At 37.0% G+C, this 25,659-nt stretch overlaps 1 protein-coding gene across 1 annotated transcript in view; it reads left to right on the forward strand.

Annotated features, from left to right (window-relative positions):
* GPD2 (glycerol-3-phosphate dehydrogenase 2) overlaps positions 1 to 21,461 on the forward strand; it is a 94,496-nt gene extending 73,035 nt beyond the window's left edge. Inside the window, exons 13-17 of the mRNA XM_072418172.1 lie at positions 500 to 658; positions 7,331 to 7,443; positions 9,292 to 9,370; positions 10,860 to 10,958; positions 15,192 to 21,461. Coding sequence (XP_072274273.1) covers positions 500 to 658; positions 7,331 to 7,443; positions 9,292 to 9,370; positions 10,860 to 10,958; positions 15,192 to 15,317 — 576 coding nt within the window. The 3' untranslated portion in view covers positions 15,318 to 21,461. The remainder of the gene's footprint in view (positions 1 to 499; positions 659 to 7,330; positions 7,444 to 9,291; positions 9,371 to 10,859; positions 10,959 to 15,191) is intronic.
* Positions 21,462 to 25,659: the final 4,198 nt, after the last annotated feature.

Here is a 25,659-nt window from a genome sequence, read left to right on the forward strand (position 1 = left end):
ATTGTGAAAATGCCTCTAGTAAATTCACCACAATTGCCTGTCTGCAATTGAATGGGAATTCTCTAGTTTCCATAGGTTGATCACTGTTACTATGTTATCCATCAGAAAAAAAGGGGTTTTTCTTGGAGATTTAGATTAATTGTTCTACCTCAGTTTACCAAACCAGTGTCAGTTCACAAAACTGCAGGTGTTTGCATGCATCATTTTTTCATGATCATTTTCACATCAAACTTATTTAGTTCACAAAGAATGAATATTGTAGTTGATAGAGTAATGAAATCATTTATAATATTTAATAATAATCTAATAATTATAATAGCTGATTTGTACACTAAAACCTTTTGGTCCCCTTTACTTTGGTGTGTTCCCTAATTTGAAATGCCTTGTCTGAATTACGAAAAGTGTCAGGATAATAGAAGATATTTAAATATGAGTAAAAATAGTTTAAGATTTTTTTTGAGTCTGCTGTTCATCTTTTTAATTTGGGATTCTGTCACAGGTGAAATATGCATTAAAGGAGTACGCCTGCTCTGCCATTGATGTCATCTCACGTCGTACTCGTTTGGCTTTCCTTAACGTCCAGGCTGCAGAAGAAGCTCTGCCACGTATTGTGGAAATTATGGGCAAAGAGCTAAACTGGAAGGAGCAAAAGAAAAAGGTATTAGAAATTATACACATCTTGAAAAAAGACTGAAAAGTGTTATCTAATATGTGTGATAGATGATGTGCTGTGCTTTCTTTCCACCTGTGAAGCTGCTAAGTTGCATATGTAAGTATGAGTGTTGCTATTGTAAAAAGGGACTATGTTGAGAGCTAGTTCACAGAACAAGTAATAAGTTGTAATTACAAATTCAATACCCAAATAATACAAAAATACAAAATACACAAATCATTTTTCGCAATGATAAAGTCAAAAAGCTGACCTTAACCAGGAATTCAGCTTATGTGATGCACAGTATAGTATACATGGGACAAAATTAAATCTGACACAACCCTGGCTAGTATATAATGAAAGGACTGTAGAAGATACCATCAAATAAAGTTTCAAAATAATGAGTGGAATCAGATAGGGAAAGGCAGCTGATGCTATACGTGCAGCTTTCTTCCTCTAGACTCTTCCAATTGGTTGATGGTTGATCTCAATTGAGCACTTAAACCAATGAGGGGGGGGGGGGGCCTGGCCAGGCACAACTTCTAAGAGCAGTGTTTCTCATCTAGTGTTCCTCCAGAGCTTGTCAGAGGTTCATTGAACAGTTCTATTGAACAGTTTGAGACTCTCAGGTCAGTTGAACTGACACCAATGATCTTTTTGTCTATCTGTAAGGGTGGCAGCCTTCCCAATAGCCTACTGACCACCACACTAGTGGAACTAATAAATAAATCTGGGGTTCCCTAAAGGCCTGAAAGTTGTTTCAAGGGGTTCCCCCAAGGAATGCAGTTGACACTGTTCTAAAGGAAAAGTTTATGTATGAATATAATTTCAGCTGCATCTCCTAATCTACTTATAATTTTGACATGAGATTTTCTTTTATGGTAACATTTGCTAAATGATAGCCATACAATGGTCAATGAGTGCACCACCAGGTAAACAATTGATTTGTTCCCGGTATTAGTCGCTTGCCTGGCATACCCATCATTCACTCATAAAGCAGCCCATTTCAGCACCATTCCCTTCTGTCCCCTCCTGCCCTGACAGGTTAATGTTAATCAACAAGAAGCACTTCTAACTACCAGCATCTACATGGGGGTGGGTTTATAGGTTAAATGGCACTGAATTGGGCAAGAAATAGGCATTCCCAATCAATATATTGATAAGGCATCAATGCTATAGTATTCAGTAGATTTTCATTGAATTCAATGTATGTATTGAAACCATCAACAGCCTTAAGCTTTCTTTTATCATATGCTCAGTTTGCATTGCTCAGAGTTTAATTTAAACAAATAAAGCTGTAAAGAGCTAAGCTATAAATAACGCACCAGAGATCTGTTTATCATTAGCTTTCTGCCCAGCAGTGTCCTTGTTTGAGCTGTTCTGAATGTTACATACACAGACACAGTGTTGGTTTATTGTTTATGTGTGAACGATAACCTCTTAATCAGAGAGACTTTCTAAGCTCCACACTTTTGGAATAAAGGTAGAAGAATTGTTGGTCTGTATGACCTACATACAAGCAGAGTAAACACTGGAGGTGATTAACATACTATATATATATATATATATATATATATGTGTATATATATATATATTTAGTTGCCCCCAACCCCTTTATGTCTATACCAGTCCTCACATTTAAACATTTTAAGAAAGGCTTTCCATAATGTTTTGAAATGTGTCTATGAGAATTTGTGCCCATTGATCCAAATCATTATTCTGTATGTCAGATCCCATACCGATGTTGAATTTGAAGGCATTCAGATTAGCTTAGGAGGTTTCAGTCGGGTTAAGATAAGGGCTCTGTGCAGACCACTGGTGATCCTTCTCACCAAACTCATCAAACCACACGGGCATCTTCCCCAAAATGTTGTCATAAACTTGCAAACACACAGCTGTCTAAAATGTACTTGTCTGTTGTTGTAGTAATAACAGTATCCATCGCTGGAAATACCTGAAGTCGGTAATTTGGAAAGATGTTCACAGGCTTCTGACCGAACAGCTTGATATGATAATCAGGTGTGCACAAGCTCCTGGCCGTATGACTATATTTCAAAGGGCCTAATGGGACTTTTGATTTGCAAATTGTAACCATTTGCTTAACAAATTAAAAATACTATAAAAAGAAAATCCTTAAAATATGACCCAATTGTTGGTCCTCAGGAGTCTGCGTTGTCCAAAATTATGTTTACTAGTCTGCTGATGCCGATTCATTAACGACATCCCCCTGACTTGTTAGTGCCTGATAATGATACACAATCCACAGACAACTCCTAGAATCTTCAGACTGCCACAAGGATTCTAATGCTAATGCCGCTGTAGTGATACGGGGGGCACTGCAGGGGCACAAGCGCCTTTAAACCCCAAAGAATTAGTCTCAGCGCTCTAGGCAGTATTATCTGTCATGTTGGATATCCAAATTAGGGATCAAATTACTCAATTTAATGAGGCTTGAAGACGAATTAAGTATGTAAAATAAGAGGACTTTATATAAACAAAGAACTGTTTTACAATCAAATACCCTTAATTATGTACTGGAGCATTGAACAAGGGATTGTATGAAACTACTGTTAGTGTCAACATAGGAGATCATAGTTCACCTTTTTTCATTTGCAGCACATGGTTCAATTTTTGTTTTATTTCTGTTTTTGTTTTTTATCTAGTTTTTTTTCTGGGCCTTTTTTATTTTATCTGGAAAGCTCTATGTCTACAGCAATAGTTGCTGACAATTATCATGGTCTCATAGTACCTGCTAGCCATTCAAAGTACAGGTCAAAGAAGCCTCAGGGCAGAAGAAAATAATGCATGTCATGAAGGTTTTTTTTTATTTCAATTTCAATCTATTCAGTTAACCAAAAACTGTAAATACTGAATCCTTCAAACAAAATTATGTTTCCGGCTACCTAAAGTGCCCTTCCTTAGTGATACATTGTGGAAAAAATGTACATTTTACACATCATTGCAACAAAGGCTAATGTACACAGCAAAGTGCAATGATTTGTGGTGCCTTTCATTTTGAGTGGAACCCCAGCACACCTAACCGGTGCAGTGCACATGCATATGTGTGCCCCACCAAGCACAGACATGAGCTCTGCTTTGGTACAGAAAAGTTGATCTTTGGTTTGTTAACTAGATTTATAGTTTTTGTACGGGGGTAGCAGGCTTACCAGTCTTTTCCTTTAGACACTTATGCCATATATGTTCTATAGTTAGTTGGATTCAGAAAATGCTTCATGAGTTGATATTCAAACTCCGCTCTAATCAAAAGGGTTTTAGGAGTGCTAGATCCTCTAGATCTGCTAGATCCTATGCTTCTCTAATTAGGTGTGTCCTCCCAAGCCTTTTAAGGTCCCTAAAGCTTCCAGGCTCCCCATTCATTGCATGGGCCGAATTCTTATTTATGTCTAAAGTTCCCCATAAAAGTAATGCCTACCTCGCTCCTGCAGGTTCCTTCTCTTGTGCAACTGGTCTACAGCCTTTCCTACACCTCCTTTGCTGTGGTGGCAGGCCTGAGGTCATCACCTACAATGTGGACCAGTACTCCTGCATTGTAGGTAAGCACCCCAAGGTCCCATCCAACACCCAAAGCATTGACTATTAATAAATTATACTTAGTCTTCAACATATGTGTGACACTTGCTTTTCTGTTTTGAGGTTTTATTGCTGTCTATTCTCACTAAGGAGTTTCCTCCTCATTTTTCAAATTGGGACACTTATTTACACACAACCTCTCTATCCTGGTGCAGGAAGACACTTAGTATGCTATCATTGGCAGAATGAACTTAGGTTTGGAGTATCCTCTTTATACCCCTTGGGCATATGACATCAAAATGACCTGGACCTCAGTCCTCAGGCATCAGGTTTGCTCTTACTTTTAAGTCCTTGTTAAACCTTGTTTGTCAAAGTGTCACTATGTAAGAAAGTTGAAGGGTTGATCTTTCCAATGAGAACACAAACAGAACTAAAAATCAGATGGAGGTTCCATCCTTATCCATGTGTAGAATGTCAAAGAAGTGTTTCAGCTATAGCTAAACTTTATTCAGCCACAGGACCTGTGTAGTTGAGCAGCTTTGGTAATGATAGTGATGAGTTGGTAATGCTGATGGGTGCCCTGCAAGTGCCAATGCTCCTGCCCCCCCCCCTTTTTTTTAGAAACGTTTCTTTCCTAACTAAGTCACCCTTTAATTTAGCTATCACCCAAGGCAAGACTTGCTGTCGAATTTCAGGATTACTGGACTGCTGATCACATGCCGCATTTGTCATGTGTAAGATAAAGAAAAGTGCACAGAGATAGCCAGCTAATAGGAGATAAGGGCATTTTTTATTTAAGGCCACATAGGTGCAGTGGATTAATTAGTATTCCATCTGTCTGTGCATACTGCCCTATTCGCCCTCACATTTCTCATGCAAGAAGTAGATCAGCTCTGTGATTATGACAAATTGTTTTTAACAGCACACAATGAAACCTTTTTTAGGCAGATCTGTATAATTTTCTTTCCTTTAACTCTCCTGTGACATATGTCTATTTAGGTCTTTCTTTTCTGAAAACAGATCATGTGGTTTTTGCTCTTAATTGACATGTCAAATTACCAATACAAATTGTGTAATGTAGGCATATATAATTCATATTCGCAAAGCAGAACAGACCAAAATCAAATTACTGTATATCATATTGTTAAATCATTGCAAAAACAGAAATGGTCCTCCTTATAGCCAGGCAAATAGTGTCTGATGTATACTATATGGCCCAATGTTTGTGGATACCGGACCATCACATCTATATGAGTGAGTTTGATATATCTGGGGCATTATTTTGTAGTTGTCCTCTATTGTTGGTATTACAGCATCCATTTCTTATAAGAAGATTTTCCACAAGATGTTATACTCATTTTTTTAATCTTATCTTGTGGAGCAATATGCACAATTTATATAGAGTGTCAGCGTGTGTGTATAATGTAAAACCTTGCAAGTATTCATCTCCCTTTGTATTTGACCTGTTTTGTGGCATTACAGCCTAGAATTATAATAGATATTTGGGGATATCACCATTTGATTAACACAACATGCCCCTCACTTAATAAATATTTTTTTTTATGGTGCAAACATTAATTAAGACAAAAAAATTAGAAATCATGAATATGGATAGATATTCACCCTCACAAAATCGGTTGTTTGAACAGCCACTTTTTGCTGGAATTACAGCTGCATATTCTCTTGGAGTATGTCTCTATTAGTTTAGCACATCTAACCACTGTGATTTTCATCCATTCTTCAAGGCAAAACAGCTCCAACTCTTTCAAATTACACTGGGTGCATTTATGTACAGGAATATTGGGTTCATGCCGCAGATCTCTGGGCTTTACCAGGTCATTCAAAGACATTTAAAAGTTCTTCTTTATACCACTGCAGTATAGTTTTAGCAGTATGTTTAGAGCCATTGTCCTGATGGAAGGTTATCCATCATTTCAGTCCCAAATCTCACTGGAAAAAACATATCTACAGTATGATACTGTCACCACAATGTTTCACTGTGGGAATAGTGTTCTTGGGGTTATTGTGGGGTTTATGCTTCCAATGATGGCCAAAAATTTCAGTTTTAAACTTATCTGACAGAGGATACCTTCTTCCCTGTGTTTTTACAATGTCTTCCACTTTAACAATTTACACTATATTCGTAATTCCATTACATAAATTTTAAATGAAAGCCTATTTTAATTCTAGATGTTATTGCCACAAAACAAGACAAACACTGAGGAAAGTGTATGCTTTCATATGATTCAATATCATGTTTAACATCAAAGTAAAAAACTGAAACCACAGAATGTACTAAAGTCATATGACTATGTTAGGGATATTCGATTGTGTGCCCCTTTGAGGGACAGCTATGACCAGACATGGCTATGGACTTTGTAAAGCACTGTGTAATATGTTGGCACTATAAATACCACTATATAAATATCGAACTTGTGTGAATTTTATCATAACTCTTATTAGTGTGTATGGCCTCTACATGCTGATATGCACTCCCGACAATCAAGTCATCACTGAGCTCTTGGCCAACCTCCGGCACAACTTGGTGCAGTTGTATGCACTTGATACACAATGTCCAGGAGGGTTTCTAATGGATTTAGGTCTACACAATCTAGGCACATGAAGCTTTGGGTTTGGATTGTGGTAGCCGGTATGTGTGTGAAAATGTTCTTGCATGCATGCTAAACCACCCTTTCATGATTTGAGCCCAGTGAATCCTGATTTTGTCATCTTTGGCTATGCCCATCAAAATAAAATCCATGTTTGGAAAAACCTTGTCATTCAATATATTCAGGTAGTCAATTTGGGGTACATAACGTTTCTGAACCTAGACTTGACCACCTGAAGCTGCCCCAGATCATACCACTGCCCCCATAGGCTTGGGAACATTTTGTTATCCAGGCCCTGTACATATTATTTTTATTAATAGTGAAACAGTTCTTGGAATTCTCTGGAAAAGTATATAAAGACAAATCAGGCGCATATGATTGCTGCATTTAAAAATACATGTAATGATAATGATTTATAATAATCACTTTTATTATGTTGTTTCTGTTATATGTTCATAACTGTGTTCTTCATAACAAAAGTTAGAGATAAAAAAAAACTGCAAAGTCTCAATCTAGAAATTTTTTTATCCCTAAACAGGAAGAACTGGAAGCTGCAAGAACATTTCTCTACTATGAAATGGGATACAAAGCCCGATCTGAACAACTCACAGATCGATCAGAAATTAATTTGTCTCCTTCGGACGTAGACAGGTGAGTGGGATGGGCAGTACTAGAGCAGTGGCTTCGTATTTTCTTCTTATCATTGTGACGGTCTGTTTGTAATACAAAGTTTTGCTTGAGTGAAAATTGCTTCTTGCAGTCTCCTGCTCAATATATTTTAGATTAAATCAACATCAATGTACATGAGAAGGTTGTAGCTGTGTTGAAACCATTTCACAAGGACTTGAAAATTCATGTCTCTGGAATACATATGATCCTTCTTATCTTCCTATCTTATAAATGTTTTTCAGCTAATTTAAAGCAGTTTACAAAGCTGGCCATCAATGTAAAAAGTACTTTTCCCACTAACCACAAATGTAAGGAGCATTCTTCCTGCTGACTGCCAGTTTTAAACTATTATTTTCACTGACTTACAATTTAAGAACTATGCTTCCCACTGACCCCCAATGTTTTGAGACCCTTTTCTGCTGACCACCAATGTAAGCATTTTTCCAGCTGGCACAGCTGTGTATTGGGCCCTTTTTCTACTTACGCCAATTATAAGGGGATCACTCTTTCACGATCTGCTAATGTAGCGGAGTGTGGCACTCACTACCAGTGTAAAAGCACACAGCAGGTTCAAATGACCTCTGCATAAAAAAAAACAAAAAAACAAAAAAAAAAAAAAACACCAGCTTACTAGAATTTGCACAATAAGGATCTGCAAAACGTTTTTTTAATTCAAAATGTTTCTAAGTATTACAGAAGAATATCAATTATTGCAAGAGGCAGACTTGTTCAAATAAGCAATGTTTACATATCACAGTATATGGAAAAGAGTCTCAGATTTACTCTCAAGACATATATATGTGCATCCAGTAAGTTCTTGTTCAGTTAAAGGTTACCAATACATTAAATTAAGGGAAGTATGCTGTTGATTGTTGGTGTGCCAATGTATCTAGAGTAAGAAACCTGAGATATAATAGGAGCTGGTGTAATGAAATATGAGCCCACTTGCTTGATAAGACTAGGAGTTTCTGAAATAAATTCTTGTTGGTAAAAACAGGAGGCCTAAAGGGTAAAAAAAACTACAAGGGAACAAAAGTGTTAAAAAAGAGGGCAAGTGTTTGATGAAAAGGGGGGAGAGGGAAAAGAAAGAAAAGAGGGTCAGAGAAGGGTTGATTGGTAGGGGTAGGGATTAGTGTTCCATGTCACCACGGGGGGCCTGGTGATACTCAAACTCCCTTCACACACGCCCCATTAGATAAGTACAGTTGTCCAATAAATACCAGAGTTGAATTTCTGCAAAACATTTTGTGCCACAAACAGTTTTTTTTTTTCAAGCATGGGTAAGTGATCTGTGTCCCGCCTTCCATTAAAAACCACACCCCGCTAGTCATAACTCAAAGATGGGACGAACAGCATGCAATCAGAATGAGGCATTCTGGCAATTTTTCCTATTGTTAAAGTAGGCATGTTGAACTTCCATGCTGATCACCTTTCAGACACAGAAATAGTTGCATGTAATGAAAAATGCCATCATACTCAGAATTTACTCAGAAGAGGTACGGGTGTGTGGGAGGTGGGGTTACTGAAAGGAGTGGAGAAAAAACATGCATGGAAATGTTTTTTTTTTTTTTTTTCTTTGATTCCAAATATTTAATTCCATTTCTGGAATTAATTCCATTTCTGGATGCCTGAATATGATCATAGCCATGTGCTGTGACCTCTGGAATGAAGACAGTGTAAGTAGGTAGTAGTTTAGTAGCAGAGAGAACCGGTATCAGTATAGTGTAGACCACTACTGCACCCGCTGTATCTATGTCTCGTCACTGTTTGGCATTGTTTAGGATTGCAATATAATATTTTCATATATTTGATTTATGTCATTTCTTCTAGGTATAAAAAAAGATTTCACAAGTTTGATAAGGATAAAAAAGGATTTATCACCATTTTGGACGTCCAGCGTGTGTTGGAGGTAATTCTGCCTTTAGACTAGTTCATGTTTGTCTGATCTATTTTCCTTCTCTATTCCTTTGTTGTCTATTTTTTCCCACCACTATGGCCTTGTAAACTGTCCCTTTTCTTTTATCTCCTCCATCTGCCCCATTGCCCATTTACCGCCTCTTCTGCTCCACTACTCATCCTCCCCTCTTCTGCCCACCTTTATTCCTTTGCTGTGTTACTTATCACCCTTCTTCTACCTCACTGCCCATCCTTCCTCCTCTGCTGCTGCGCTATGCATTCCTCCTTTTACCTCATTGTCCATCCTTGCTCCCCTGCTGCTGTACTATCCATCCATCTTACTCTTTTAGTGCAACTAGTGTAAGTACCTGAGTCTGATTTGTTGCAACCACCTACACATCATCACTTTGAATGATAAAGGGAAGGGCAGCACTGGGGGCCAATTGTGTGCGTTCTGCATATATGTCCACAAAGAACATGCTATAGGAAGACAGAACAGAGAGTAAAAAAATTTACCTCGCCAGTCTGCTACTGCATTTTCATTCTGGAGGAGGCAGGATGACACTGATGTGTTCCTTAATTGTAGGTGGTGTCATCCACAGGCATGTACTTTTTAAATCTTAGGATTCAGTTTACAGAGTACTTTGATTGGTAAACCCACTCTCATATATGTACCTAATCTGTGTATTTAGCTGTTAGACTGGAGTACAGCTTTTTAATTCTTTGATATTGAAGATATCATGAAAAGATTGTCATCATAGTTAACATTTCCAACTAGGATAATTATTGTTTCTGTTATCTGCCAGTTCTAGACACAAAAGAGGTGTATATATTCATGACCATGTAAAGCGCATCTCTTGATACATGCTTCTTGGTGGTGGGTACGTCTTCTAATGTTCATCTGTGATCATTGCAAATAGGTCTCATGGGTCTGTGCATACTAACTTGAATATAATTACTGTGATTATCATTCACTTGTGCAGCAAGTGCATTTTCCTCATAATGAAGATTTGGCGAGTAACACTTTGTAAACAAGTAATGTTTGGTGCTCTCATCTGGAGAACTTGCCTCAATAAAGGGTTGTTAAACTAGATAAGTATTCACTGAAAAATGGTAATCTTAACTAGTTTATATATACATTAAATATTTGTCAGATATACAATAATTTACTTCTAAGGGAAACTAGCGATGTTGATGCAAAATTGTGTATTTAGTAAGTGAAGTGCCAGTTAAATGTGGCACTGACACAGTAGCAAATTTGATGTTTTGCACATCTCTTACCATTGATAAAGGCCATTTGCCCATCACCTTTACATTGATTATGTGACCTGCTCTCAGAGACTGCCCTGATTCCCATTTTCTTAGAAAGTTAATCACTCACAAAATGTGAGTTTGAAATGTAAAGCTTACGTTTTTTACATAGAACCCCACAGTGTAAAGATTCAAGGGTAATGCTTTCTAGTTTGTAAGATCCTTTTATGTGGTTTTTTATTTTATTCCAGAACATAAATGTCCAGATGGATTCCAATACTCTTCATGAAATTCTCAATGAAGTTGATTTGAATAAGAATGGGCAGGTTGAGCTTAATGAGTTCCTACAGGTTAGTATTCTCATTTTTTTCTTTAAGTAGACTTGGCGATTATGTGTAAATAAATAAAAGAGGAGAGGAACAAAGAGGGATTTTTGGCAATAGTGCTTGTAATCAGCAAATAATTAAAAATAGTTACATACACAAACAAGTGAGTGTTCTGCAATACAAGCAGAGTAGTTATTAACAGTCCCAACAAACTTTTAGTTAGTTGAGTGATCAGTTATCACATGATCTCTAGATAAAGCACCTACTGTGCATGAGTATCTCAATATCCAAGAAAAGCGGAGCGGCTGTTTATTGACTCAAATGAGTGATATGATGGTCAGTTATTGCCCGCAGCTTTTAATACTCGACGCGTTTTGCCATCATTAGGCTTCCTCAGGGGTAGCTGTGTGCTTTATAAATCTAAATACCGTCTAGATAGTTAGATGTTGTCAAATCATTTTAGTTTTAGACGAAATAGGGAATGACTGACATTGTCCCTGATGAGATATATTTTATAGTAGGTCGATGGTATTGGAGATACAGTGTCTTAATGGCTTTGGGTAAGTATGCACTGGAAACATGATAAAATATTGGTTTTAATTTAATATAATAACAGTGTCGAAGTTAGTAGTACAAATATTAAAGTTATAGTTGTAGATATATATGGATTTACTATTAACAGATAATACAGCAGTATAATAATTAGTAATCAATGAGTTACCTGAAGACTCCACAAAAGTGGAGTCTATAATAGATAGTAAGACACAGTGAGTTTACTGCTATTTTTCATGCAGTTAAAAAGTTGCTCCTGGGCATTGAAACTGTATGCCCGTGGGAGACAGTATAATGATAGGTGGGGGATTGCCTAAACCCTAATGGGTAGAGGAAGGATAATATGTGGGAATTGAGATCAAATTCTTACCTGGTCCTACTTAGAGTATGCAGACCGTAGAAAAGACTGCAGCCACAGCCTTTTCCAAGTGTAGAGTGACTCGCTGCCGGAGGTCCCGTCATCCACCCTATGGCCACGAGGACGGTGTTTACTTCTGGGTTCTTCTGCAGCGTTCTGATGCACGGGATTGGGAGTAGTCCCGTTCGTCATTGTGGAAACGCTTCTCTCCTCACATGTGTGCGCTAGTAAAGCTTTTCTTTTTGTTACATAGACATGGCAATTATGAATATCACCACTTATGAATTTGACATCAGTGGTTTGCCATTCATGCCTTACTGTGCATCAGTGCTCACATGCAGGCCCCCTATTATAGTGATGGACTAAAAGAAATAGGAGGAGCAATGACTTAGTGTTAAATTAATGGGCAGATACAGGGAGATGCAAGTACGCTGCTTCATGTGGGCTTTGGACCCTTCCCAGCCAACAGGGGCACCAAGTCAGTTCTTCACAGGGGCCCACTGTTGGCTGCATCCACCACTGTGTCAAGTTGTGATACTATCTTGAAGTGTTAGAGTTTTGCCTGCTAGAACATGTGTGGCTGTTGGCTGTCCCTACAGGCTTTTAATTAATTTAAAAGTCAAAAATATTGCTATGAGTACATTTAATTTAGCCTTTCCGAGCCTATTTGTGCTGTACCCTTTGTCTTGAATTACTATTGTAATATAGCATTGCAACTCTGAGCACGTTAGGGTACCTAGGCAATTCTGTGCTTACAGCCTTATATCTGTATATATACAGTGTGAGATCTAAGCCACCGTTGCCTCTGACTGTTCTGAGTGCACTGGAGATTTTTGGCCTGAGATATGGGTATGTCACTACTGTGCCCCTACCTGTTGCTTTTGCTGGGTGCTTTGACATTGGAAAACAAAGATCTGCCACTAGCAGAATCGCCACCTCCACACAGACATAGGACAGAACAAAGCATGGTAAGTCAGTAATGGGGGGGGGCAGTAAGCTGTAGGGAGTCCATAGTCAATGCTAATGATTAGCTCTTTGCCGTCTTTCTTCCCTGTTATTGGCACAGCTTCCACAGTTTAGTTCCTCCTTACAACGTGCACTTTATAGTTACAACAGCTTTTTTGTGTTTTATAATCAGAGCTTCTTTAACATGCAATGTTATTTTTTTCCATTACTCAGCTACCAGTCTAAATTAAGCACTCGAGGATAAAAATAGCAGTACTGAGTGAAGCAACTAAAATTATCCATGTTTAGATTTTTTGGCTATTTTTCTCTCCTTTCACGTTTTTACTTCCTGCTGTGCAACAAATGGTCTTACACACATATTTGATCTCTCCAGATCTTCAAGTTTATTTTCAAGTTTATTTCTGTAGCGTTTCTTACTCGGGCAGGTATTTGAGCTGTCTGCCAGCTATTTCCTGAGCCAAGGCGATGATGAATGCGGAACATGAGATAAATTAATGCTGGGGATTTTGGTCAATGTCAGCCCTTTCTTCCTGATGTCAAGTTAAACAAACAAGATCAAGGGGAAAGGAAATGGTAATTGTCTCTCTCGAGATGAGCTGCGGATAAGAGCATTGTTGAACGTGAATGCTGAAAATTTTCAGCAGTTGTGTCCAGCATCACAAAAAAAGAATAATTATCCCTTTAATACATTTATCAGCAGTTCAATCAGATTAAATGCATATTCTATTAACCATTGACAACAATGAATTGTTCCTTTGAAATTATACTGGAAACATTTTTATTCCCCATTTGACAGCAAGCCCATACAAACGATCGGTTGTATATAGAATTATATCTTCCGGGAAAACTTGGCTGTCATCTTGAGCCCAGTGTGGGTATTGTAATTGCCAGGAAGATAAAGTAGACAATAATTCATTTTCATGATTTTATTTGAGGCCATTGGGAATCTGTTTTGAGCCTTGAGAATTCCGATTGCCAACGCTCAGGTGAATGCTCACAAGTCAACACCGTTTAAGACATTACTAATCTCCTCTGCGGAAATTGATAACTAGTTTCATGCATCATTTACGGCTTGTGAGACCGAGCCTCTTTTGAGTCACAGAGCGAGGAAACATTTCATTTTGCTGGCAAAAACATGCAACATTAGTTGAAAGGATAGTCAACTTTTCTTCTGGCAGATAAAATGTGTCATCTTAATAATCGGTTTGGGCAAAGTCATTTATCTTTGCAGCTGTAAATATTAACCCTTCTATACTTTTATCAAACTAATTCAAGTACACAAAACTGGATTTCCGAAAAAAATGCATATTCTGCATTGGCTGTAAACTTTCGATGTTTTAGGTATGCTGTCTGTTGGTCACTACTTATTGCTGGTAGGTATGCATATATCACCACATACATAATTAGTGTTGCTTCCTTTCAAGCAAATCTAAGTATCCAGTCATGACTTTTTTTTCCTTAGTTTTGGATAGGAAAAATCCATAAGAAAAAATTCCTTAGTTTTGGATAACAAAATCCATAAGGCTATATATCTTATAGATTTTGTTATAAATAGGTGGTTTTTAGAATTTTATTAATAAATGTTCGTTGTATTCATCATGTAAAATTATGCCTGAAAAGTCCCAAAAATAATGTGTTTGTGCTTTGTTGGTATTCAATAATAGGGATGCGGCATACTTCACCATGGGGAATGCAATATGAGTTAGGCCAAAGAAGGTTTATAAGCCATCAGTATTTACTTCTGTTTCGGGCTTTGATACAGAGATTTTTATGACCCAAAATGATCGCTTGTGATCTTCTTAAAAAAAATATAAAGTGTTTAGGTACCCCTCGACTTAATTGAGGAGGTTGTTGCTATGTTGATTTCTAAACAGATCATGGCCAATGACCAGTATTGTTAAGCTATTGCATAACAATGCAACAAGGTGCTTCGCGCTGATTCTTCAGCCGCCATAAAATAAAACAAGTTTTTTAGTGGAAAGCCGAGCAGCCTGTCTGCACAGTCATCGTTCTTAAAATGCCACCTGAAACAATCATGAATGTTCGTTTTGGGTGACAGTAATTGTAAGTGTGTTCCTAGCATAACCCTTACTTACCTGTCCTGCTGAAAATGTTTTACCGGACAGGTAGTGAGGAAAAACTCCAACCTTCACACACGCTTCAGTAGAGTATTAGATGAAGGGCAAACTGGTGTATTTTTACAAAATATGAAATTGTTATTTAAAGTGTTCTATATAGAGATTTCATTAGCTTGGAAATCCCTTTGTAACATTCTTTCTGCCTTCTTCAAGGCTAGACCTGGCTTATGGCTTGATGACTACAATCTCAGAATGTAACTATGTTATTTATTTTTAATTAACACTGCTTCATTTATTTTAAAGCTCATGAGCGCCATCCAGAAAGGATTTGTATCAAGCAGCCGTCTGGCCATACTGATGAAGAGTGCAGAGGAGAACATGGATCAAAGAGAGCCCATACCAGTGGACCGCAGCGGTGGTGGCGTGTGAGTCTCAGAGAAAACGGACTCGTTGCTGCTTCTGTGTTAGACGACATTCCAAGGCTTTTTGGCTGTTTATGCTGCAAATTTGGCACACAGCATGAACTTGATATTGTTATTTTTAATTAAGCAGGTGAACTATATGGAAAACCATATATACTCCAGTACATTGTAGGTCAATAGATAATTGACCTGGATGTGTTTCCAGTTATTCTCTAAAATAAGAGTTCACACTCCTTGTCTAGCCCTTGAAACTCGCAATACAAGTTTAAAATTAACGTTTGACCTAAGTGTATATTTATTTATAGAATTAAACATGTTTTTGTTATTCTAAAAGGGAACCTTTAATACCACTTATTAATCTTACCTTATTCTGAGCCTAGTTTATAAGTAGCTTCGTGACCCAGAACAGTTGGTCAGATTCCTTTTTTCATTTTACGTATTGCACTGGAAACATGAAAGGGCGAATCTGAATTGTGTGTATAAATAACAGAAACTGTATTTGGGGGCGAAGCATTGATGTGCTGTATTCAAATCAACAAGAGATGGGTGAAACCATTAAAACTACCATTCCCCTTCAAAATCACCAGGTGGACCAGATGGTTCTATATCTCAGGTACTCCAGCAGGTGGTGATGGATAGCAACATGATTTCAAGTTAACTGAAAACGTTAATTATAAACAAACTCCTCCCCTCCTTATCAAATTGTAACCAATAATCTGAGGGAGCGTTTCTTGTTTAAGGTAAATGTAATTCAATCGGGGGACATAGTGGCTAGGTCCCTAAGGGGTACAAGAAAACATAACATTCACAAATATGAAAAAGAAATTAGTCCAGACAAAGGGGTGTTTTAGCTACAAAGTATTGTATGAATGATAAATGCTCAGAATACAATAGATTCGCAAACATAACTTGAGATTAAACATATCTCACAATTATTATTATGATAAACCTGAAGTGGGGGAAAAAGACAATATACCTTTGGACTGGAAGGTATTTTTAAAGTTTCGCTCCTCTGTAGTAGCAGCCATTAACTTACCCTTCTCACACTAACTATTATAACTGCATATAACTTTCTGCTCCTGCGGTCAGTAATAATCATTACTTAACAATATTTCATTGCTTGATAGATCAGTTGCTCTTTGTTAAGTTTTTGAATAGATTGTATTATTTTTAAAATAGGCCATATTTTTAGGAGTTAATAAATGCTGGTGGCTTCCTATTGCCATTTAATATAATATGGCAATTTTTAATATTACACTAAGTAATATATGCGCTTAGAGGTATCTGAGTTGATAATTAACCACTTTACCTATGATTATATACAAAGGATATGGTCATTTTGCCATCTTGACAGTACTTCTAAACTTTGAGCCCCTTTCCTGAACGGAAGTTGTGACAACATTGTGCTGTAAGTGCAAGTGACCTGATAACTCCTTGTTCATACATTGGTTTTAGGTAAGTTTCTTCAGTACTAGGTTTGCTAAGAGAGTATAAAGTAAAAATGTTGCATTTAGGCAGGCTTACTCCTGTGTGTAAAAACAATACATTTCAAAGAAGCCTTGAGGTGTAAAATACCATTTTTTCTTGGCCACATTACATGTGCATTTTTAATACAATAAGTAATACAATTTGGGCAAAAAATATTTTGATAGCAGGGAGTAAAGAATAAGGCTGCGTACACACATCCAATGGTTCTCGTCTGATAATCCGCTCAGGGCAGATATCAGACGAGAATCTGGCGTGTACAGCGCCCGTCGTCGATCATCCGAACGACCAACCTGGCGGATCCACGGACAATGGACAACGAACAATCTTAATGGAAGTGAAGGGGGAGAGCGCGCTGCGGGGTGCCGCTTTGTCATTCTCCCCCTTCCCTCTCCATGAAGCAGAACAGAGCTGTATGAACTGTATTCATGCATCCTGCAGTGCTTAGTTGTTGGAAAGGATCACGAAAGATCCTTTCCAACGACAATTATTGCACGTGTGTATGTAGCTTAAGAGTGTACATCAATCCACAGCAACCAATCAGCAATGTGCATTCTTTGGTCATTGCTATCTAAGCTGAATGTAATTTGGTTGGTTTGTCAGTGGTTGCTACACATTGTGTTTCTCTACATAGTTATACATGCAATTCAATTACATGTTCATTAGATATTAAAAAAAACCCTACATTACCCTTCCTGGCGGTATTTCTTAGTGTGGCTCGGGGTTAATTTTCAGTGCCAAAAGCAATAACTCTGAGCCACACTTTGGGTGGAATTGCCAGGGGGTTCACCAAGTCCTACCTGGTTACCACGTTCCAGCCGCGTCCTCCACCAGTGCCTGCGGAGTCCTCCAGCAATGTTCGTGGAGAACCACAGTAGATTGCTTTCTCAAAAATAACTGAAAGTGTCCTTTAGAGATTGCAAAGAAAAAAAGTCTTTGGTAAATGTAAAAATTCAAAAGTAGAGAAGACAACATTTTTATTATATATTGTATTCTAGTAAGATGTGTAGTAAAATCAAGGGTCAAGACAAATTCTATTGGTTGGTTAATAACATCGAACGGATAATGCAGGGGTGTTCAAGGACCCTAGAATATCCAACATTTTTATTTATCTATATTTTTTATTTTTACCTATTTTAGCCCATTTGTTATAACATTTATTACCCACAGTTTACTTCTCCTAATTGGACTGTATAGAAAACAAAAAGCTGTGAGATAGAATACCTGCTGCCAGAACATTTTAGACTTTGGTACAGAATTGGAGGTAAAGGTTACTTCTGTCTGTGGCCCCACTTTTAAAGCATTGTTGTCAGTAGGACAATCACCATCAATGACACCCCCTAAAAAGGAGTTTTTTTACTGCATTGTTTAGAAATGTTGGTTTTCATTTCCTGTCCAATACACAATGTTGCTTAGCAAATTTCCCCAATGGGCCACAGACTGCAGAATGAAACCCAACAGAGGTTTTTATCCTTTCCCACTCTGTCCATAGCTAAAATGTTTTGATTAGAACTTGACTTCAAAATGAACTTTTGAAATTCACAAAATTAGGGATAGGAATAGTAGGGATAATATTCAAAGATGCCTGGAGGTGTTCTTAAGCACCTAGAGACTCTCACTGGCGTGCCTCCTGTGCCTACCTATTGGTTATTGAGCCTGCCCATCATGCTTAAGATCCAAAAATTATCATCTGTAGTATCAGTGTTATAATTTAGGAAGAGTTTAGGTCAAGCTGCGATCACTATAGTGTAATTATAGCCCACAGAACAAAACATCTATGGAGAAATGCAGTATAGGTATACGCACAATTAGTTTTTGTAATTGTAAGGTACAATTTTTTAAAAGTTCATATCCATACAGTGGTGGAGAATTAGTGGTACATGTCTTCATTCATTCTATTACAGACTGGTTGGCATTATTTTTTCACAGGTGCCAGCATTTTAATTTCCGGGATACTTTGCTGCTCTAACTATACAAATGGTCTTAGGGCTTGTAGGGCTCGTTTACACTTGTGTGTTGCATTAACACGTGTTTCTGCAAATGCACGTGTAAAGGTAATGCTCAGCACACATGTGTTCATCTTATGAATGTGCTGGCGACTGCAGCACATTGCAACCCTAACAGCAATGTGTGCATGTTTAGTGATCTGCACCGCATTGCTATAGTGTGATCAAGCTCTGATAGAACCAGCAGCAGAATCCCATCATATATATTTACTAAATTTATAATGCAAGATATTTTTATTAGCATTTTATTACTATTTTAAAGATACAGTTTATATATTCTACTTCAAACCATTATTTTTAAAAAATATACTAATAGTAAGAATGTATTTTACCATTTTTTATAAGTCACAAAACACTGAAAATTCTGTTTCCTGTTGCTGTTGTGTCTCTGCCTTTCCATCCCTGCCTGTCACTATGAATATTAGAGTATTAGCAACTTTTACTGTTGGGTATTATTTTATTTTACAATTAAGAGAAAACAGCAGGAGGAATAATCTCTAATAAGGTTACTTGTTCTGATTCTGGGATCCTTTGAGAGATCTGATAGGTTGATGCGTAATTCAGCTCACCAGCACATTCACATGCCCAATATTTGTACTTTGGAAAGGATAGACTGTTTAAAGGAGTATTCTGCTAGGTATATTTTGCATGTAAACTTGCAGAGTAACAAAACCTCATTGTCATTTTATAGAAACATCATACATATACTTTTCAAGTTTATACCACAGCTCTATCAGTCAGATGCACATGGACAAGTCTGAATATTTTAATAACTGTGCTTGTTATCTATTAAAAGACAGCTTCTTCAGACTTATCAAATCCCGAGCACTCCTTAAGGTGTGCACTTTAACCTCTAATGTAACATTTCCCTCCTCAATATCTTTTATATCTACTGCAATGAGTAACTGTTCAATATCCTTTATATAAAAGCTAAATCATACCACATAAAAGGTATACTGGTGATGCCAAGTTTCACAAAACCAACGTTTTCCTGCTCTCTTGATATTCAGTGAGCTGCTGTCAATTTGTCTTCAGAAATAAAGAGGGCAACACAAACACCATATCCAACAAGGTGGCATTATTGCAATTTTCAGCAGCTCTCTAAGAGCCAGGAGAACTCGAATAACTGATAATATTTGGTATTTTAAATATTTAAATAGTTCCTTCATTGCAGTCTATATACAGTTCTTTGACACTGGAGTTCTTTTTTTTAAATAATAACTTTTGATGTTTATAACGCGCAGGGAAGTCTTTAACATTGATTATTAACACAATAATTTGCATTGTTTGAGTCTAAGGCCATTAATGCCAAATATAGCCTACTGTGTGCCAAGTGTTTGATTCTAAAAAAGCTTTGCTTTTATTGAGCATGCTGAATGCCACCATTTGTGCTGTGTGACAGTTCGCTGTGATTTTATATAAAATTATACAATACAAGTGCATAATGAAACATGTGTTATTTGCTGCATTGCTATTGTATTTTGTAAAGGGGAACATAGCCTGATATTGTAGGATTTCTTGTTTCCTTTTACTGTGGCCTTTTGGTTTATAGTTTCTAAAACACTCCTTTTATCTGATGTATAAGATGTGCAGTATGGTTTTGTTATTGCAGGATTTCTATGCTTGGTGATTTATAGGCTAACAATGCACTGATCTAGATTTCACTTTTTAAAATGTGTAAAACACTGAAAAATGAAATACCTAGGCCTGTATGCATGTACTGTTTCTATTTTATATTGTTTATTTTGGTGTTGTATTGTTTGATTTTTGAGGTAAATATTTATACATGAAATGACAGAGCACTCCTATATTACAAATCTCTAATATAAGTCATCCTAACCAGCAGCAATAACTTCTTTTCTTTCCTTCCACTACTCCATTTAACTGCCGGAAGTTGAAAGACCTGTGTAAGTTCTGAGCTGGTCCAGGGAGAGCTTACCCCAGGTTGAGGAATGTATCTCAACCCCCCTGTGACACCGCCGAGCCTATCACCAGTCACATAAAAGTGTAGTACGTCATGTGCAGCTCTATACCCATACGTCCTGGGCATTTGCCCCACTCCTGAGAGTTGGATACCTTAATTCTGGGTATTGTGTTCACTCCTGAGGGTTGAATTGCTTAGCGGCAAATAAAAGTGGGCATATTTTGTGGTTGAAAGTCTGCATGAGTGGCTTTCATGAAAGTCCACTAAGCCATTTGTGTATCAGATTCCCTTTAATGTTGTCATTTTGTGCTTGGTGTTTTAAACATGTCATCACCAAAACAAAAATCCACATCTATGGGAAACCCACAGAATTTTGAATGGGCTTAACCTTCAACATGCCTGGCTTGTGAATGTCACAGCACAAAAAACCCACCTCTAGATAGCCCCTGTCCTTTGATTGGAACTTCGTTGATGTTCCTATTGCCAGTGTCGCTCCAGTTCTAAAAAGTAAAATGTACATTCACCTTGATCCTTGATAATCTGCACTGGTTTGAATGACTTTGTTGTCTTAATTTATTGTAATATGCAAAATTTTACTGTGCACATTTTATCTATATTTGAGTGTATATTAAATATGACTTTTTAAATAAATTAGCTTGATCAATAAAAACAATAAAATGTGTATTTCCTAACATATTCATACCACAAATGCAAATAAAATAAAAAGTTTATTGAACTTTCTTTTACTATGCCCATATTTGGTAAAGTACTAGATTCACTTTACAGTAGACCTCCCAATAATTTCTTAGGACTTTTAAGTATAACATTTGTTGCCCCTCCTGTCCTTTCAGAGTTTTATTGTATTTGCCCTTGTATATGTTGTAAACTTGCTTAGTAAATAGAAACATAATAGGGAATCTTTAGCAGCCTGGTATAGAAGGTATGGGAGCAGGGGTGTAGTCATAAAAAAAAAGAAGGGGGCACAGGACTATCCATGGCAAGCTCGCATGCGCATCATAGTTATGTAAACGTGCCCATCCCACTACACCCCTGCCTATGTGTCACTCAAAGGGGAACTGCCCCCTCTCCCATCGTAGGTTCCAGCCTTGGGTGAGTGTGTGGGTTGTGTACAGAGAGACAACCCACCCACTGCCCTGAGGCTGCAATTCCATACGGGAGACATGATCCACGGCTCTGGACAGTGCACCACAGCCGCGGACCACCAAAGAATTCTTTGCAAACTAACAGTGGGCACGTGTACCTATTTCCGAGAAAAGTGATGCACAGCGTTCCCACCCGTGCCCGCCCCACTTCACCCCTGTATGGGAGTGCAGAGAACTTCCCTCCAGTATGAGCAATTTATAAGATTTTTTTTTTTAAGGAAAACTGTACTTCTGTTTTACTTTATTATATAATCTCCAAAAGTGTGTGGTTTACTTTATTTTTTTGTTATAGTACAATATTTTACTTGTAACTTTTGTTATTGACTCCACTGTTGGTGACACCGCAATGTGGTGATATTTTGGGTTCTTTTAGGTTTCCCCAGGTGTAAATCCGATACGTCAAAACATGTCCTAGCTGATCGCATGGCTTTTCAGCCTACTTGCGTTGCATGACCAGGCAATCTCCCAGGTGCATGTGAGCGGCGTGGAAGTCTGGGTTACTCAAAGCCAATATTTGACAAAGGGAATATGGACAGTGTATGGCCCAGTGATATATTTAAGTGCTTACAAGCAAAGGGGGAGACATTTCTGCTTTTATGCAATCCTGGGGGTCAGATTTGATTCACTGGAGCTGATTTAATAAAGCTCTCCAAAACTGGAGAAGATACACTTTCATCAGTGAACCTTGGTGACCCAGCAAACCTAGAATGAATCTGGTCCAGGATTAAAAACATTTGCTAATAAACTGCAAATGACTTTTAAGAAATCCATTTCAGGTTTGCTGGATCGCCCAGGATCGCCCAGGATCACCGATGAAAGTGTATCTATCAGTCTTGGAAAGCTTTAATAAATCAGGCCTGACAGCAGACTGATCACACTACAATGCACTGCTGCAGTACTCTGTTCCTAATGAACAATTGCATTAAATACATAAACAAACACAGGAAAAACGAATTTGCTCAAATGAAAAGTTGAAGCTTTAGTTAACTTTTGCTTTTTAAAACTTATTCAATTCAATAGAAATGTTTCTATTTGCTATATGCAGGAAGGTAAGTTATGTATGTGTGCAGGTAGGTAAGTTTTCCAAGAACTGGTTTTTGCGTACAATATTGTTCTGATATAAATACAGAAAAAGTGCAAACCATTCTTGTGGTACAACTATTGTTTGTTTCTTACAATGAAAATTACATTTAATTAGGATTGGAAATTAAAGCCACCCATCTCCTTTCCACCCAGTGGCCCTGGTTTGTATGGGGGATGTGGCTCGGGAATGTCACATGTGACTGTTTTGTAATCAGTTATTCAGATGGTGTGTCGGCTACTGTGAAGACTTAATTGGTTTACTTTTGTCACATGACCAAACTTGCAGATTCCTTTTGAATGAATCCAAAAGTTTAATATTTCCATCAACCTTATTTTTTTCTCATAAAAAAAAAAATCTTTAAAGGCATACATTTATTTTAACATCAAAAGAAGCACTTTATGTGCTGTAAAACACACCACAACTTTATTGAGATACATTGAAATTAATGGAATTGAAATGTGTGAACAATATATGTAAGATATTAGGGATGTGGGAATATATATTTTGTTTTTGTTTGTTTTTTTAATTATTCTATTTTTAAAAAAGTTCCAACAAGTTATGCAGCGCTGTTTATTAAATAGAGATTGCAAATGTTAGACCGATAAAAACAATGATATTGGAGGAAGAGCGGACCCTGGCCAAAAGAGCTTACAATCTAAGAGGAGGGGGGGGGGGGGGATATTTCCATAGAATCATTTACAGGATGACAACATCAAGTCATAAAAATTGTTTGGTAATAAGTTCCAAGAATTTGTGCCTTGCTTATTGCTTTATTCTGGAATTTACAACTTTGATATGAAAGCTGCCAATCATATCATAGTACTCATATGCACACACTGACACAAGAGTGCTCCTAGTGGATAGAAAAGATATTGCAACCAATTGGACTTGCTTAGAATTAACTTATGTTAATGTCTTGTGCATGGAAAAATAGCTCTGAGTTTACACAAATACACCTAAATCTGTGTATAATATAACATTTGTATTGCAGACTTTATATCTAATAATACCTTCCTTGCTTTGTATTCTGATTGGAAAGGAAAGGAAAGCCAGTACACATTTCCTGTATGCAGCAACTCACAACGTCTGATGAGATTCAGCTTTACTATTTTATTCTACTTGTTTATGTGGGGTAAATATAAATTGGCAAAACTGTTAAACGGTTACTAATGTGAATTCAGATGATGTAACAAGAGTTGTAATTAAACATTTTCAGAAAAATGAAAATCCATACCCAGGAATATCCCGTATGGCCCAGGCACAGCCACATTTACATTATACAATTAGCTCATTTTCAGCTCATTCTCATGCATACTGAGTTTTTTTTCTCTTCAAGTCAGGAAGCTGTAAATCTACAATTTATTGAAGTGACAGGGAAATATATTTCATTTTCCCCATGAATCATTTGCAATCCTTATTGCAGAAAAATGAGAAAATGATAGTACACCATGTTTTCATAAATTATTTCTTTTTCCTCTATTTGGTTTCGCAGTCTTCTCAGAAGGGAAATGGTTCACTGTTTGAATTTCAAAAACACCTTTCAATTTGAGAATAAACCACCGCAAATATCTTTATAGCTATAGAATTTTGGTGATATGTTGTAACCATGTTTTTATTATGATTTTTATTAAAAGAATTAAATTTGATAAAACATTAGATTTTTTAAAAAAATATAATACATTTAATTATATTAAAATATATAAATTTTAAAAACCCCTTGCTTATCTCATTAGTTTACTTGGCAACACTTCATCCAATAACATGTATGTTATTATCTTACCAATTTTCAGAAATATGCGTCCCATCAACGTGGTCACTTTTTTTTTTTTTTTTTAATCCTTCTATATTTGACCCTAAAACACCTATCCATGTGTTTTAAATATGATTTCTTTTCATAAACATATACCAATTAAAACTGAAGTTTGTCTACGTGATGTATGTTTTAATTTGGATCCTCTCCTATCCCCCCAGCCTATGGAATCCCTTTATAATCACCCTCTAAAAAACACCCATGAGGCTGCTACATTTAGGGCTCCACTATGCGCAAGCTTTTAATTGCTGTTGAGCTTGAGATTTAACCCCTTCTTGGACAATTGCCTGGGCAGAAATAAATCCAGTGCAAATGAGGCAGCTGTAAACAAAGGGGTTAAGTTTTATGTTCCCATGCGATAAATGTACGGGTGTAGCTGAGCCCCTGAAAGATATTTCCCACCAACACCAAGGACAAAATGTGCTGGGCTTCTATATTGATTCCAATATGTTTGGCTTTGAGTCGTATGTATTTTTCCCCTTATTTTAAATCCCTTTATTATTAGCGAATTAACATACATTTTTTTTTTGCGTTTTGTTATTTTGGCACTTGCCGTTTAATAATTTTGGAATTAAAGCCAAAAAAATCCATTGCTCTGTGTGCTTTTTCAATCTGATTTGTGGTGCTTTAATTAAACATTTATATCTGACATTGCTTTCACATATTTTTTTTTCCTAGAATTAGGTGTACCTTAAATCTGCAAATATAATAATAAATATTGCCTAATGTTTACTAGTTTATTATATCTTTTTTTTCAGTTTACTTTGTTCAATTTTAAATTTTATTGATTTTAAGCATATGTTTCTTTTCCTATACTGCCCTCTAATGGAAAGCGTAACAGTTCATCAATTAGATTTTAAAGTCGGCTTATTAACAT

The sequence above is a fragment of the Pyxicephalus adspersus genome, chromosome 7, assembly GCF_032062135.1.
Source record: "Pyxicephalus adspersus chromosome 7, UCB_Pads_2.0, whole genome shotgun sequence".
Taxonomy (NCBI): Eukaryota; Metazoa; Chordata; class Amphibia; order Anura; family Pyxicephalidae; genus Pyxicephalus; species Pyxicephalus adspersus.